The following is a 13,569-nucleotide window of genomic DNA, read 5'->3' as shown; positions in this document are numbered from 1 at the left end:
AAGGTTCCATAAAGGAATGACGTTATGAATGCGCTGTTATGACGTTTACAATTTAAACTCAACACGGATATCAATTATAAAGAGTAGCGCAGTTAGAGGAAATTATAATGCCCGAGATAAATGCTTTATAAATGGGATTGGCATAGGTACGGTAGGAACAATTGGTTCAATATATTCGAAAATTATTATAGAAAAATCCAAATTTTGCACAAATTTCATCACAATTTGATGATTGCCCAAGGGGATTTTTGAAATATTTCCGGCGCCTGGTCCGACCCGTTTTCGCGTCGAAAACGGGTCGATCCAGGGCACGATGCGCAGTAAATTTCAACCCGATTTGACAGCGATGTTGACGGGCTGTCAGATTCAAATTTGATGGTGGGTTCAAATTCAAAATAGTGGGTTCGAAAAAAATTATCCATCTAGGTTCAAAAATAATATCCTCTCTAGGTCTGTTTTACCCTCCTCATTCCGCTATCTTTCCTCTTCACTCTCCTAGCCTCTACCTGTAATGCACACTTGATTCGATATTCTTTCTTTTTTTTTTTTTACTGTCGCGGTCGTGGTTAACAGTGGTCGTGATTACATTGGTGGTAGCTGTTGAAGAGAAATTTTTATTGTTTGGTTAGTGAGGATTGAACACTTATCGTTATACATACCATACGATGCGCAGACCGGTTGATCCATCGGCGATGTTGGAAAGTGTCTTGTTGATTGTCTGTTTTATTTTACGTAACGATGGATAAATTTTCTCAAAATTACACGCGTGGAATAAAGTAGGCAGTATAAAATCATGAAACCAGAAGTTGGTAGTGGAAAAATTTGACGAAGTTTATGCAGTTTAATAATGTGCTTGATTTTTTCATTGTGCTGTGTTTTAGGTTTTAACACTTAATTGACGGTGACTGCAGCATGTTTTGGTCAGAAATCACCCGCCAATAAAGTGTTTAGAGAAAAAGTATTCATGCTACAACATCCACCGGGACAATCCATGAGAAACCCACCGAAACAACTGAAAACGGGCTCAGGACATTTCATCATCACTGTGTACCTTTTCAAATTCCCCCAGCATCGACAAATAACGGTATTTATTGAAATCATGTTACAAAGATATAACTTTTTATTTGTGCCATTTATAAGACAACTACTGTGTATCATTTATTTTTCACAACCATTATATATCATACCAGCATATCAGCCATCGATTTCTGGCAAGTGAATCAGAGAACAACTCTTCTTGCATTAATTGCATGAGTTTTGTCGTCTGCAAGGCTTGCTTTACATTAAGTTTGGTCCCATTTTATCTTTCCCAGTGTTTCGTTTCGCCAGCCCACCAGCAGTCGCTTCATGATGCTAAGATCGATAAGATGCAAACGATCCGCTACCACGACATCCTGGACTATGTAAAAAGTTTAAATCTTAAAGAGGTGTCATCGTTCTTTGGTGTTCTGGATAGGCGCCTTGCCTGAATCCTCCATTAGTTCGTTGTGTTGTTTGTGTCCCAGACGCTGCCGTATTGACCTACGACGGTACATTTCTGGCAACTGTTATAACGAGCATGTCCTACTACACCTGTGAAAATTAAATGAAAGAACAGTTAAATACATGTGAAATTGTCTGCTGATAAGTTTTGCAGTCAACCTGTTACGAATGCTCTTGCTGCTCTAGTGTCTGCAATAATAGCCCTTAGATTCCCGTTGATGTTTACTCCATATTCCATTAATAAATAGCGTTGAAACCCCATTTCATCCACATAAGCTCCATCTCGATCTTCAACTAGCATTTCTGCTTCCGCAGGTATATTGTCAGCTACAGCTTCAATATCTGCTGTAGACTGCTGCGTTTTGAACATTTTTTTGGACATTGTCGGATCGACGATAGAAAACAGCACTCATCCGCAAACGTTTTAATGCGGGTTTCAGACATATTTTCAAGGGATTTTTACAACATACTGCACGACCGTTTGTTTCAAAACATAAACAATTCCTCAACGGGCTGTTGCTCACACACACACAAGTCTATGCTGTTGGCAAAATAACGCGAGAGAAAAGGACGGAACGACAGAGCAGACAGCATTTGGATTGTCATCAGGAAGTGAGGGGTATGTCAAACGGTGGCGGAGTGGTTGCGGGGTAGCTATCCCGTCGTGTAGGGGTTTTTTTGTATGGAACTTTCATGGGTTCGGGTCGAAACGTCAATTTGGCGCTCCTTGGGTGATTGACAATTTGAAATCAACTAATGATAAAAAGTGGCGGTTGGTGGTTGACTACAGACAGTTGAACAAAAACATTACACCAGATAAATTCCCACTCCCTCGTATAGATGATATATTAGATGAGTTAGGCCGAGCAAAATATTTTTCAACGCTAGATTTGATGTCGGGTTTTCACCAGATACCTTTAGACAAAATTTCCAAAAGATTCGCTGCGTTCTCAAATGACAATGGACACAATGAATTCAACCGCCTGCCATTTGGCCTCAATATAAGCACCAACTCATTCCAGAGAATGATGTCAATAGCTTTAAGTGGGCTTCCCCCACAATGTGCTTTCTCATATGTAGATGATGGAATTGTGACAGGCTGTTCGAAAAATCATCACATCTCAAATTTGCGAAATGTGTTCCATAACTTACGCAAATACAATTTAAAATTAAATCCAAAAAAATGCCAATTTTTCAAGAATGAGGTCACATTTCTTGGACACAGTGTATCCAAAGATGGCATAAAACCAGATGACTCAAAATATGCCACAATACTTAATTACCCGATTCCCAAAAACGCTGATGAGCTGAGGCGATTTATAGCATTTTGCAACTACTACCGTGGGTTTATCAAAAATTTTCCTGAATTAACACTACCCTTAAACAAATTAATAAGAAAAAATAGCACGTTTGAATGGACTAATGAATGTCAGCGAGCATTCGAAAAGTTGCGAAATGGGCTACTTTCGCCACATATCTTGCAATTTCCAAACTACTCTAAAGAATTCACTATTACCACGGATGCGTCAAAGCAAGCTTGTGGCGCAGTTCTTACATAGAAGAAAAATGGATATGAACTACCTATAGCATATGCGAGTAAAGCTTTCACAAAGGGTGAAGCCAATAAGTCTACATTAGAACAAGAACTCACTGCCATTCATTGGACAGTAAATCATTTCAGGCCTTATGTTTATTGAAAAAAATTTAAGATAAGAACGGATCAAAGACCGCCCAACCAGCCTGGGATGGGTTCCATTTGAAAATTGAGCATGCCAGAGAAAACTCCATACAAAAAAAACCAGCTCTCTCGAACTTAGCCGATTTTTACGATGCCACTCTCGATGATTGCCGTCTGTAGATGCCGCGAACGTGGCGAAGACCCGTCGCTCGCGGACTTAGCCAAATTTGTCGATCCCACTCTCGAATTTTTCGATGGAGAGATCTTATTTGGGTGATCGAACGCGCGCACCCTGCATTGCGCTCGCTCCCGTACACGAGGAGCGCACCGAGCTCAACATTTTTCCATTGCGGCACATCGCGATGTGCGTTTGTCTCAGTCGCTGCGTGCATCCGTCGCTGCGTGCTCCGTCGCTGCAAGCATGAGCTTGCATTTCTCCGAGAACGATGGAGACGTGAATATGTTTTTCTCCTTCGCTGCGTTCATCACATGCGTAGAGCGATTTTGTCAGATCGACGTAAACAAGCAACACGGTAAGTTCGCTAAAGTTTTTCGGCGATAATTACATATAATTTTTACATTTCATCTATTGCAGGGTAGTATATCCAGTATTCCATCAACTATCAACTATTCAACCTACGATCCTAGCTAGTTGGAGACATCTTTTGACGCAGAATGATAAGTTCCGGAGCAACGCACCTGACCGATAGAAGCTGAGCAAAAAAATTCCTCAACTAGCAGGTAAGCTCTGCAGTGAAGTGTGTATATTTCATACGAAATAGTTTATTGTATAGTGTGTATGCTGTTCTTGATGGATTATCGATGTTAACTTACTTTTTGGTGTTATTGGATTCACAAGAAATCGAAAAATAAAAAGATGAAAACGCAACAACAAATTTCGTCCAGTGTATTCATTCGCGCAAGGGCTGTGACGTCACAGCCGCGCGTAGAAGCGAAAGAAAAAATCTCTCGGAAGTAACTCTCGGGTCTGGGGCTCTCGCGCGCTCACCTCTCAAAAATTGCACGGATGCAGCTGCTATTGTCACAACTATCCGTTGAACGGAGAACCCTCGGTTTTTGAACGGATATCAACTCATCGCGAGTTTAAAGCACGCAAAAGGTTATTTGGGTATCTTTTGACGTTTTTGGTTTTTCGATGCATTTCTTCATCATTCCGCTAGCTCGGTGTAAAAAAATTGTCAAAATTGAGTTTTTTCCAGCTTTTATTTATTCAAAATCTATAATGTAAATATAGAAAAAAAACTGTGCGATAGAAGGTTAGTATGTTCAGCAACATTTTAAAAATAAAATCATATGTTTGCCATTACAAATGACGTCATAAATTGTCCTCAAAGATCGAAAATAACGCCAATTCTACTAGGCACCGCTTCCGTATGACTCCAGCAATATCGGAAGTGGCTCCGCAAGGTACACTGGGCCCAAAGTTAATCCGGACGCTCAAAAAATGAGCATGCGTCCGACTTTGTGGTCGATTTTAGAGTACTTAGAATTGATAACAATGATTTTTGTTCATTGCATCTTCTTGGTGCACCTTCCTACAAAGTACGTGCAAAAAGAACGGTGAAAAAAATCGTACCCAAACGGCGCAATAAACAATAGAGTGGAAAAAGTCAGAATTTTGACGGCCAATCGCAAAGTCGGACAGTTATATTTCATCGTATTTTTGTTAGCTAAAGTGGTATGTAAGTTAGTTTCGACAATTGATATTTGTTAATATCGATGCAGAAGACTCTTGGGCATCGTTAGAAGCACTCGGATAATTCGATTTATTATATTATTGAAGTTTTTATTGAAATATGCGTCACACTACTTTGTTGGAACGAAACGTCATCATTTATCCATCATAACGATGGAAAAAGATTTCAAAGCATATGAAATTAGACTTACATTAGCAAACTAACAGATTCAGACATCATTAAAAAGTATAACACTTCAAAAAGTATCCTAAAATCACCAAAGAACTGCTCTTTGCAGCACACAATTCGGGAAAGGGGAGGAAGGTTGTTGATTTTTGAAACATTTTCGTCCGCTTTTGAAGCTGTGGGGAGCCCAGAACGAGGTTTCACTTGGCCATCTCACAAAATCGCCGAAAACACTAAAACCGTTATACTGAAAAAATTCTCAAAGACTAGCGGATGCACTTACAGAAACTACACTTTGCATACTGATCAAGAACATGTTAAGCTTTTAAAAAAAAATATTGAACCCGATCCCCTTTTCCCCCTCGTCTCCCTACAACCCGATTCCCGTTACTTTTGGGTCCCCCCACGTAAAGTTAGCATTGCTCGGGACAGAAATAATAAAGAAAATGCCGGTTACGGACAAAATGGTGCGCCAGTGGAAACGCGTATATAACGACAAGCTAGCGGGAGTTGATTTTTTTACGGAATTCATCGAAAATTATACAGAAAACCAGCAATGCCAGGTAAGCAGCCTCCTCATTTCGTTAGAAGAGGCTAAGGCTGACTTCGAAAGTGCGAGAGAAAAATTACTTACGGAACACGAAGAAAGTGATGCGGTGGAACTTTTGACGGAAAAACAAGCATTCTATGGAAAGTTTCATCGGGTGAAGGGCTTTCTGTTGGAGAAGCAAGATGGGGCGGACGGCCATAGGCCGGCTGCAAATAGCACAATGGCGAATGCAAGTTTTTCAAATTCGCAAGTGAGGCTTCCCAAAATTCATTTACCGGCTTTCGATGGTGACAAACCAAAATGGATGAGCTTCAAGGACCGCTTCACTGCAATGGTTCACGATGCAGAGTTGTCGGACATAATGAAGCTGCAATATTTGTTGGCTTCGCTAAAAGGAGATGCTGCCAGGTTATTCAACCACGTAAAGCTTGTAGAAGGAAACTACAACAGTACGTGGCAAGCTTTGTTGGATCGGTTTGATGATGCGAAGATGCTGAAACGGGACTATTTCAAGGCGTTGGTGGATCTGCAACCGATGGCTGCCGCAACGGCGGAGGAATTGACTCGTATCGTCAACGAGTCGAAGCGCTTAGTGCTTGGGATGGACAGATTGCAGGAGCCTGTATCTTCCTGGGATACACCATTATCAGTCTGGTAAGATACAAGTTCGAAGAGCAAACACTAATGGCGTTCGTGTTGAGAGAGTAATCAAAGTTGCGGCAAACGGCTCAGGAGAGGGAGAGCAGCGTGGGCTCCGCATGAGAACAGAATGGAATATATAAGGAACGAAAAGCGTGACATGTTTGACACACGCTGATAGTAATCGGTTGGACGTTCATGTCGGTTTCTTCGGTTGTATAAAAGGTGTTCTAAATAAACGTTTGTATCTATACAGTTCCATAAAGTCCGTGTAACGTGTATCATCAAAGTCACAGTCACCGTATCAGTTCGAACTTATTGCAGCCGAGCAGAAGACGGAAACCTTTAAGGCATTCATGGAGTTTTGTGAGCGCCGCATCAAGATTTTGACAAACTCGGTCGTCCACACGCAAAACAGGATCGATACGAGGCCGGCAACCAGGGGAACAAGTGCAAATCATGATCATCAAAGTACTAGAAAGCCTTCACAAAGACCGTATCCTGCTTCAATGTCCTGTGCAGCACAGACAGGCAACATGCTCAGAGGGTGTGTGTTGTGTAAGGCCTAGCATCATATCGCAAGATGCGAGAGATTTGCATAGATGTCGTTGTCGCGCGAAGGTTGAGTCTTTGTGCTTCAACTGCTTGGAAAAGGAGCATCAAGCAAGATTCTGCAAGGCCAGTCAAGATGCGGAAACTGTCAGAAACGACATCACACCTTAGTATGCAACAAAACCAATCCGATTACCCCGAGAACAGACCGCAGACACTAGAGCCTATTACGAGACTCGAACGTTCGAGAATTTCCGACTCGAACGACACATTTGCATTATGCCTCATCTTCGAGTTTCCGTTCGGCTCCCGTTCGACAACTATTTTGTCGATCAAAGTAAGCTGTCGAACAATTTGGGAAAAATTGCGTTACGGTTCTCGAACGGGATCTCGAATTCGACAATTTTTTATCCGTAGTGGTCTAGTGCTACGGAAAGTGCCAAAAAGTTCAATCGAAGAGACCACATGTGAGTTCCAACAGTAAATTCCGATACATAAGATACATTTGAAGTAAAATATAGCGTTTTCATGATACAAAGAAATCCTTTCGCTTCAAATTGGAGAAAAAACACACACCAAACTCTTCACAGATTTTGCATTGTTTACAAAATGCAACAGCCGATTCACACCAGTTTGACAGTTGCGCTTGGAAAAAAATCGATGAAGCGTTCATCGACTCGAACAAGGGACCATAATGCAATTTTCTCTAACGTTCGAGTCGGCGATTTCCGTGTGATGAGAGAGTTGTTCGAGTCTCGTAATAGGCCCTACTATTTCATCCAATTGAGTGTAAAATCCAGCCCGTTCGAAGCGTTTTGTGAGCAGAATAGTTTCGGTGGTGGATGGCTAGTGATTCAGTACCGCTTCGATGGATCCTTGGACTTCTATCGGAATTGGACGGAATATCGGAATGGATTCGGGTCACCTTATCAAGAGTACTGGCTCGGATTGGAGCGTTTAAATCAACTAAAATCGCAGGGACGCTATGAGCTGCTGGTCGAACTGAAGGGATTCAATGGTACTTACAGCTTTGCTCAATATGATGAGTTTGAGATCGGAAGTGAATCGGAGAAATATTCTCTGAAGAAACTAGGAGCCTTTAGCGGAACTGCCGAAGACGCGTTGAGTCGGCAAAAAGGAAGGAACTTTAGTACAAAAGACAGGGACAATGATATAGCCAGCGAAGATTGTGCCGCTATTCGCCATGGTGGTATGACAATTGTGCTGACTCAAATCTGAACGGAAAATATATGAACGCTGATGACAATCAATCAATTCATTGGTCCAAACATACTTCCCAAGGATATGCATATTCAAGGATGATGATTCGTAAAATTTAAGAAAAACGTAAAACAATGCCTGAACAATCATCAAAAATTTTAATGAACTGTGCGCTACAGTCTCGTCCGTTTGCACAGTGTTAAAGATCCTTAGAAAATGGAACAGGTCTCAACAGGTTTTGCATAAAGCAAATGCTTATGGATGTGTTTCACGGAAAGAAACATGAATCGTTACAACAGTATACTATAGCAAATTTTCTCCACAGCGTAAGGTACAAATCGCTGCAGGCTAAACTGATCGGATTTGTGAGGGGCTATAAATAAAACTCTCGGTTGCATAAAAGGAAAAAGCAAGACGCAGGTGTGGGATCGAATCTCGAGCCTGACACCCATCGGTATTACGAACGGCTGACAACCGATCTATAATTCACCGTCTTTCGGTCACAAACACTCTCTTCGGAAAGAGACCTTGCCCCACTAGGGGATGTCGTGCCACATAAAAAAAAATCACGAAACAAAAGCTGTGCGAACTTCGACGCTGATCAAAAAAGAAGAAGATCCAAATTGCCAGTTTTTCTCGGACCATTGTGATAAGCTCATTAGCCAGGAGGTTAATTAATAATCATTAGCTCCCACCATCCTTGGATGAAGTCACTACTGCAATCAACCAGCTAGAATAGAACAAAGCAGCTGTAGCGATGGGCTGGTGGGTGAACTATTCAAGAAGGGTTCGGTAGAGCTTGCCGTCAGTAACTATGCACTAGCTAATTGTGAACATCTGGGGAAGCTGGATGTCATCTACCTAGTGTACAAGAAGGGTAACAGAATGGACTGTTGCCAAACTTTCGAGTCATGACAGTCCTGAATGCTGCATCAAAAAACCTATCCCAAGTACTTTCTTGCAGACTCGTGTCACTTGCTAATCATTAATATAGTAAACTACCTTTGCCAGCTCAGACACCTCAAACCAAAACTCTTTCAAGGCATATTTTACAGCATTGGAATTATGTGGGCAGGACATGAACCTGTATCAACGAGCTGAAATCCTCTTTCACGTATGGCTTGCTGTTGATTTTACGCTCCAAGCTTTGGTTTACCTTTGGCCCATCCATGCTTATCATGACAAGGAGGTCTAAAGGTAGCTTAGCAGCTTCTAGCCCTTCCAGAATTTTTCCCATAATAATATTAGCTGTTGCTTTGCCGAGAAAAGCGTAATGAAGATGGAAGAACATGGTCTACGTCAGATGGCTTTAAAAATATTTAATTGTTACTTCCATTTCCTTAAGTCTATTGTTTCCTTCGGTATCATCAAACAACAACGAATAGAATTCTCGCACATCCTTCAAAAAAGGTCCCTGAAGAATGGTCTGATTGCGTAATTGACCATATCTGTCATTTTCTGCCGATATAAACAGAACCCTTTCAAATCATTTGGCGCTATAGCACGTAACACTTTGGTGTCCTTTTCAGCGGGGTTGAACGATGCGTTCTTAATTACTGTGTGTATGATCCAAGTAACCTCTTTTTCTAGAATACCACCGTCCGTGAGGCGAAGACGCAAAGACATTGGCGGTTATGATGTGCATGCCCGAGGCTCACTCTGTGAAGCAACATCGATACCGCTTACGCTGATCGAAGCTGGATCAATGCCTTACCTTAAAAATGTACATAAAAAGTAAATTTAGTTTTGAGTTTGATGCTTCTTGCAAAGTCTAACATACCTGATCGAAAGGTACCAATCGGAGTTGATTTGTACTTTCATGCTTAGAATGTTCGACGATTTTGATTATGGTGATTTACACTGACTATTTTTACGCATGACTGACTATCCTGCTATGAGTAATCATTAGTCACAGAAAGCCAAGCTCAGTTACAAGCTTAGGCAGGCCTTGACCGATAACGGTTGTTGTGCCAGTGAAGAAGAAGAAGAAGGATAAGATTTGCACTGATATAACGAAAATTATGATTTTAGAACTTATTTTTATCATTTCCGCAAAATCCGCGCCAACGAAGAGTGAAAACGCGCCAAATCCGCAAAAAACGCAAAATCCGCGCCAGCTGTAACAGCTCTGCTAAAGCTACCAAGCTGAGTGTGATAGATGGTGGAGTTACGTGGACTGGACAGCAGGACACGGACTTTCACGGAAACGTTAAAAACTTTATCGGTACGTTAAGAAGCATCGGGCCTTATCTTGGATAGGGTTACTCCGACGATTCGGGAGAAATAAATATCTCCGATGAATTAGCTCTTTTGTCCAACTATCAGTTCATACAAGGAACGGTGCGAGACGTACACCCGACTCAAACGCGAGGCCGTAAAGTTTGGATTAATGATCAATGCGACGGAAACGAAGTGGCTACGTAGTCTACTCAGTTAGCTGATCGTTTTGGGCTCTGACAGTGACAAAGCCAGGCAACCGCCCCCGGGGCGAACTCAGCAGATGGACGAAATGGAGTACAATCTAAGAGACGTCGAATGTGCCCTAGCATGGAGAGCTACAGCCATGGACCATGTCAGCACGACGTGCTCAACTGTGAGCGGGCAACCAAAGAAGAAGAAGAAAATACTTACCAGTAATCAAGTGATGGACAATCAGTTTAGTAATGTCATCATGTAGCAAATAAAAATTACACCATTTTATTACTTATTCCAGAATTTTTTTACAACATAGTTTTTCTTTTTGAAATGTAACAAACCAAGCAAGTTGGGTCAACTGATCAAACGTATCTAGAAAAATTCAGGATGAATATTGTTGAAGAATCTGGGGTAAGACGTATCTACATCAAGCCAGAGGGAGTGAGCTGCCTGCCTATGAAATCTGATTTTTATCAGAGCACAAATGGGGAGACTCTCAAAATTCAGACAGCTGTACTTTTGGTTCTGGCAGGTTTCAAAGGTATTGCAATACCTGGAGACAAAAAGCGAATCCTGTTTGGGCCTTTCATAAAATCAAAGAATACTGAGATTACATGTATAGCTGATGCTCCTCCCAAATTTGTCAAGCTTGTTAACGACTTGGCAGATGAGGTAGTAATGCACAAATGGAACAAGATCCTAACCAAGTTCCGAAATAAGAAGACAGAAATTATTCTGTGCCCGGATATCTCTGACCCAACGATTTGGCGAGAATATTTCTACCAAAGAATCAACCAAATAGAGGAGGAGATGATAGCACAGAATACCAATGAAAGTTACCAGTCAGCCGAAGAGGATAATCAAGCTGATCTACAGCTTGACGGTGAAGGGAGATTCTTCGACCAAGAACCGATTGATGACCTGGTCGATGAAGACCTGTTCCTCACTGATCAGCAAATCAAAGAGGCTCTTGATCAAAAACGCAGTCAAACTACAAGCCAACACCAAGACGAGGAGCCTAAGCCACAGAGGAAGACGAGCATTACCAAGGGACCACCTGGATGCAAAAATTGCTTATTAACAGCAATAGATAACGGACACAAGATAGATATACAACTAGCTCGGATTGAGGAGAGGATGGTTGAGTTATCCCACAGAAGTCGGCCTGGAACCTTGATGGACTTGTTAACATCTCATAGATTTGCTAAACTCATCCTCCAGTTGAATGTTGATATAGAAAATGACGATGATCTTGAATATGCAGTTAACACTATCGCAGCAGAGGCAATTGTTAGATCTGGCAACTACCAACCTGAAAATGCAATAGGTAGACTTGACATCTCAGGAGAAGAGATAGTTGACAGAGTAATTTCAGGACTGACACACAAGGCAAACCTTGACAACAATATAGAGACAATCATGGAGATGCAGAAAAAGATAATAGACCAAATGATGTCTAATGCGCCCCCATCCTTCGGATCCATGAATATTTCTTCTACAGTCCTTGAGATGAAGAAGCATCCAGTCCCGTCTAGCTCTCAAAATAAGGTTACTATTCCTGATGATACTTGCAAAGATGGAAAAGACCCAAACAAGGTGGTTAAGTTCTCTTCAGCTCTGTTCAGAGAGAGTTTTAAGTAACACAACGGCATTGGTACAACTATCTTCGATAGAAAATATCAACTCAACTTAAACTGGCACTAATTTGGACTTTCGCACTCCTCCACAACCTTTCTGGTTTATCTCTAGACTCAGGTATATTTCAGTTTAGCATCATTAACTAAAATACAAAATGACAAAATAGAGATTTGCTCAATAGACTGTAACAGTTACTTTTCGGGAGATAATATGTTCGTATTTTATACTTCTAACGTGTGTCTTGCATATTAATACATTATCAGGTCAGGATTGCTGAAAGATTTTGGTCATTTCATAGTAAAAATAGCAAATTGATTTTCCAAACATTGATCATATAGTTTCGTTTTTTAAGAGTTCATTATTTGTTGACATTGACATTTGTTTTTGTAGAAAAATAATTATAATTAAAATTATAATAGTTTTTTAGCATAGTGATCCTTTAAAAAGGGGAATCTTTACGATCCCAAAGATGTGCAATGAGATGTGATACAGATGTTAGCTGATACAGAGTTGCATACTCAAATTCGTTCGTGATGGGGATTGTTATGACGGAGCATGGGCTTGCCGTCATTATGAATAACAACTATTGACTAGAGGAAAGAGCTCGATAAAAAATGCAAAATAATTCTCTGATGGCCATTATTTGATTTCGGAGGGAGCGCGCATTGACAAGAAGCCTGATATTTCTCCTGTTTGGGTGTTAGGCACGAAGACAATGGGGTGGATACTAGTGATGAGCGGGCCGACCCGAACCTATCGGGTCGGAGCGAACCGTAAGCAACCCGGACGGTTAGGGTCGTATTCTCGATTCCAACGACTCCGGTTCGACCCGTGGGTGCAGCTTTGCAAGTTCGACCCGTTGGTTCGAGTCCGAGTCCGTCTCTAGAAGAATCGATTCCGACCCGTAGGTGCAACGACTCCGGGTGTCGACCCGTAGGTGCAGCTGCGACTTCGACCCGTTGGTTCGGGTCGACCCGAACTCGTTGTACCTACGGATCGGAATCGATTCTTCTAGAGACGAACTCGATTCCGGGTCGATCCGTGAAAAGAATCGTAAGACTCATACCTGGATGAGTCAGTGGATACCTAAGGTGAAACGAAAGAATTGGAACCCTAAATCCATTGAGTGTATCGATTACACACTAATGGGTATCGACTAAACAAACGATAAAAACATGTACCAGACTATTCAAAAAACGCAAAACATTTGGTTATGTCAACAAAGATTGTTCTATCGAGGTATTTGACGTATCTCTATGCCAATCAGAATATAAAGATATACATTATTACAAAAATTTAAGTATGCAATTAAGCAGTCTGTACCGGAGTAAAGCTAAATTAAATTCAGCATCCGTTTTGTAAAATGTCTGACCAACCACCATCCCAGTTGTAAATCCAATGTAGTGCCAATCAGAACAACATTGCTTCTAACTGAACAGTCAATCTTAGTACATCTGGAAGGATTCGTTGCCGGAGATGGCAGGCTGTCTATTGTTTGGGGAAAGAGTCGT

At 41.4% G+C, this 13,569-nt stretch overlaps 1 protein-coding gene across 1 annotated transcript; it reads left to right on the top strand.

The window, feature by feature from the left end:
- The first annotated feature begins 5,954 nt into the window (after window positions 1-5,954).
- LOC131264808 (ficolin-3-like) lies at window positions 5,955-8,023 on the top strand. Its single transcript, XM_058267078.1, has 2 exons — window positions 5,955-6,247; window positions 7,585-8,023. The coding sequence occupies exons 1-2, from the start codon at window positions 5,955-5,957 to the stop codon at window positions 8,021-8,023; spliced, it is 732 nt and encodes a 243-aa protein (XP_058123061.1).
- The last annotated feature ends 5,546 nt before the right edge of the window (window positions 8,024-13,569 follow it).

This window comes from Anopheles coustani, chromosome 3 (genome assembly GCF_943734705.1).
Source record: "Anopheles coustani chromosome 3, idAnoCousDA_361_x.2, whole genome shotgun sequence".
NCBI classification, from domain to species: domain Eukaryota; kingdom Metazoa; phylum Arthropoda; class Insecta; order Diptera; family Culicidae; genus Anopheles; species Anopheles coustani.
Note: the sequence above shows the minus strand (reverse complement) of the source record. Positions and strands in the feature narration are given on the sequence as shown.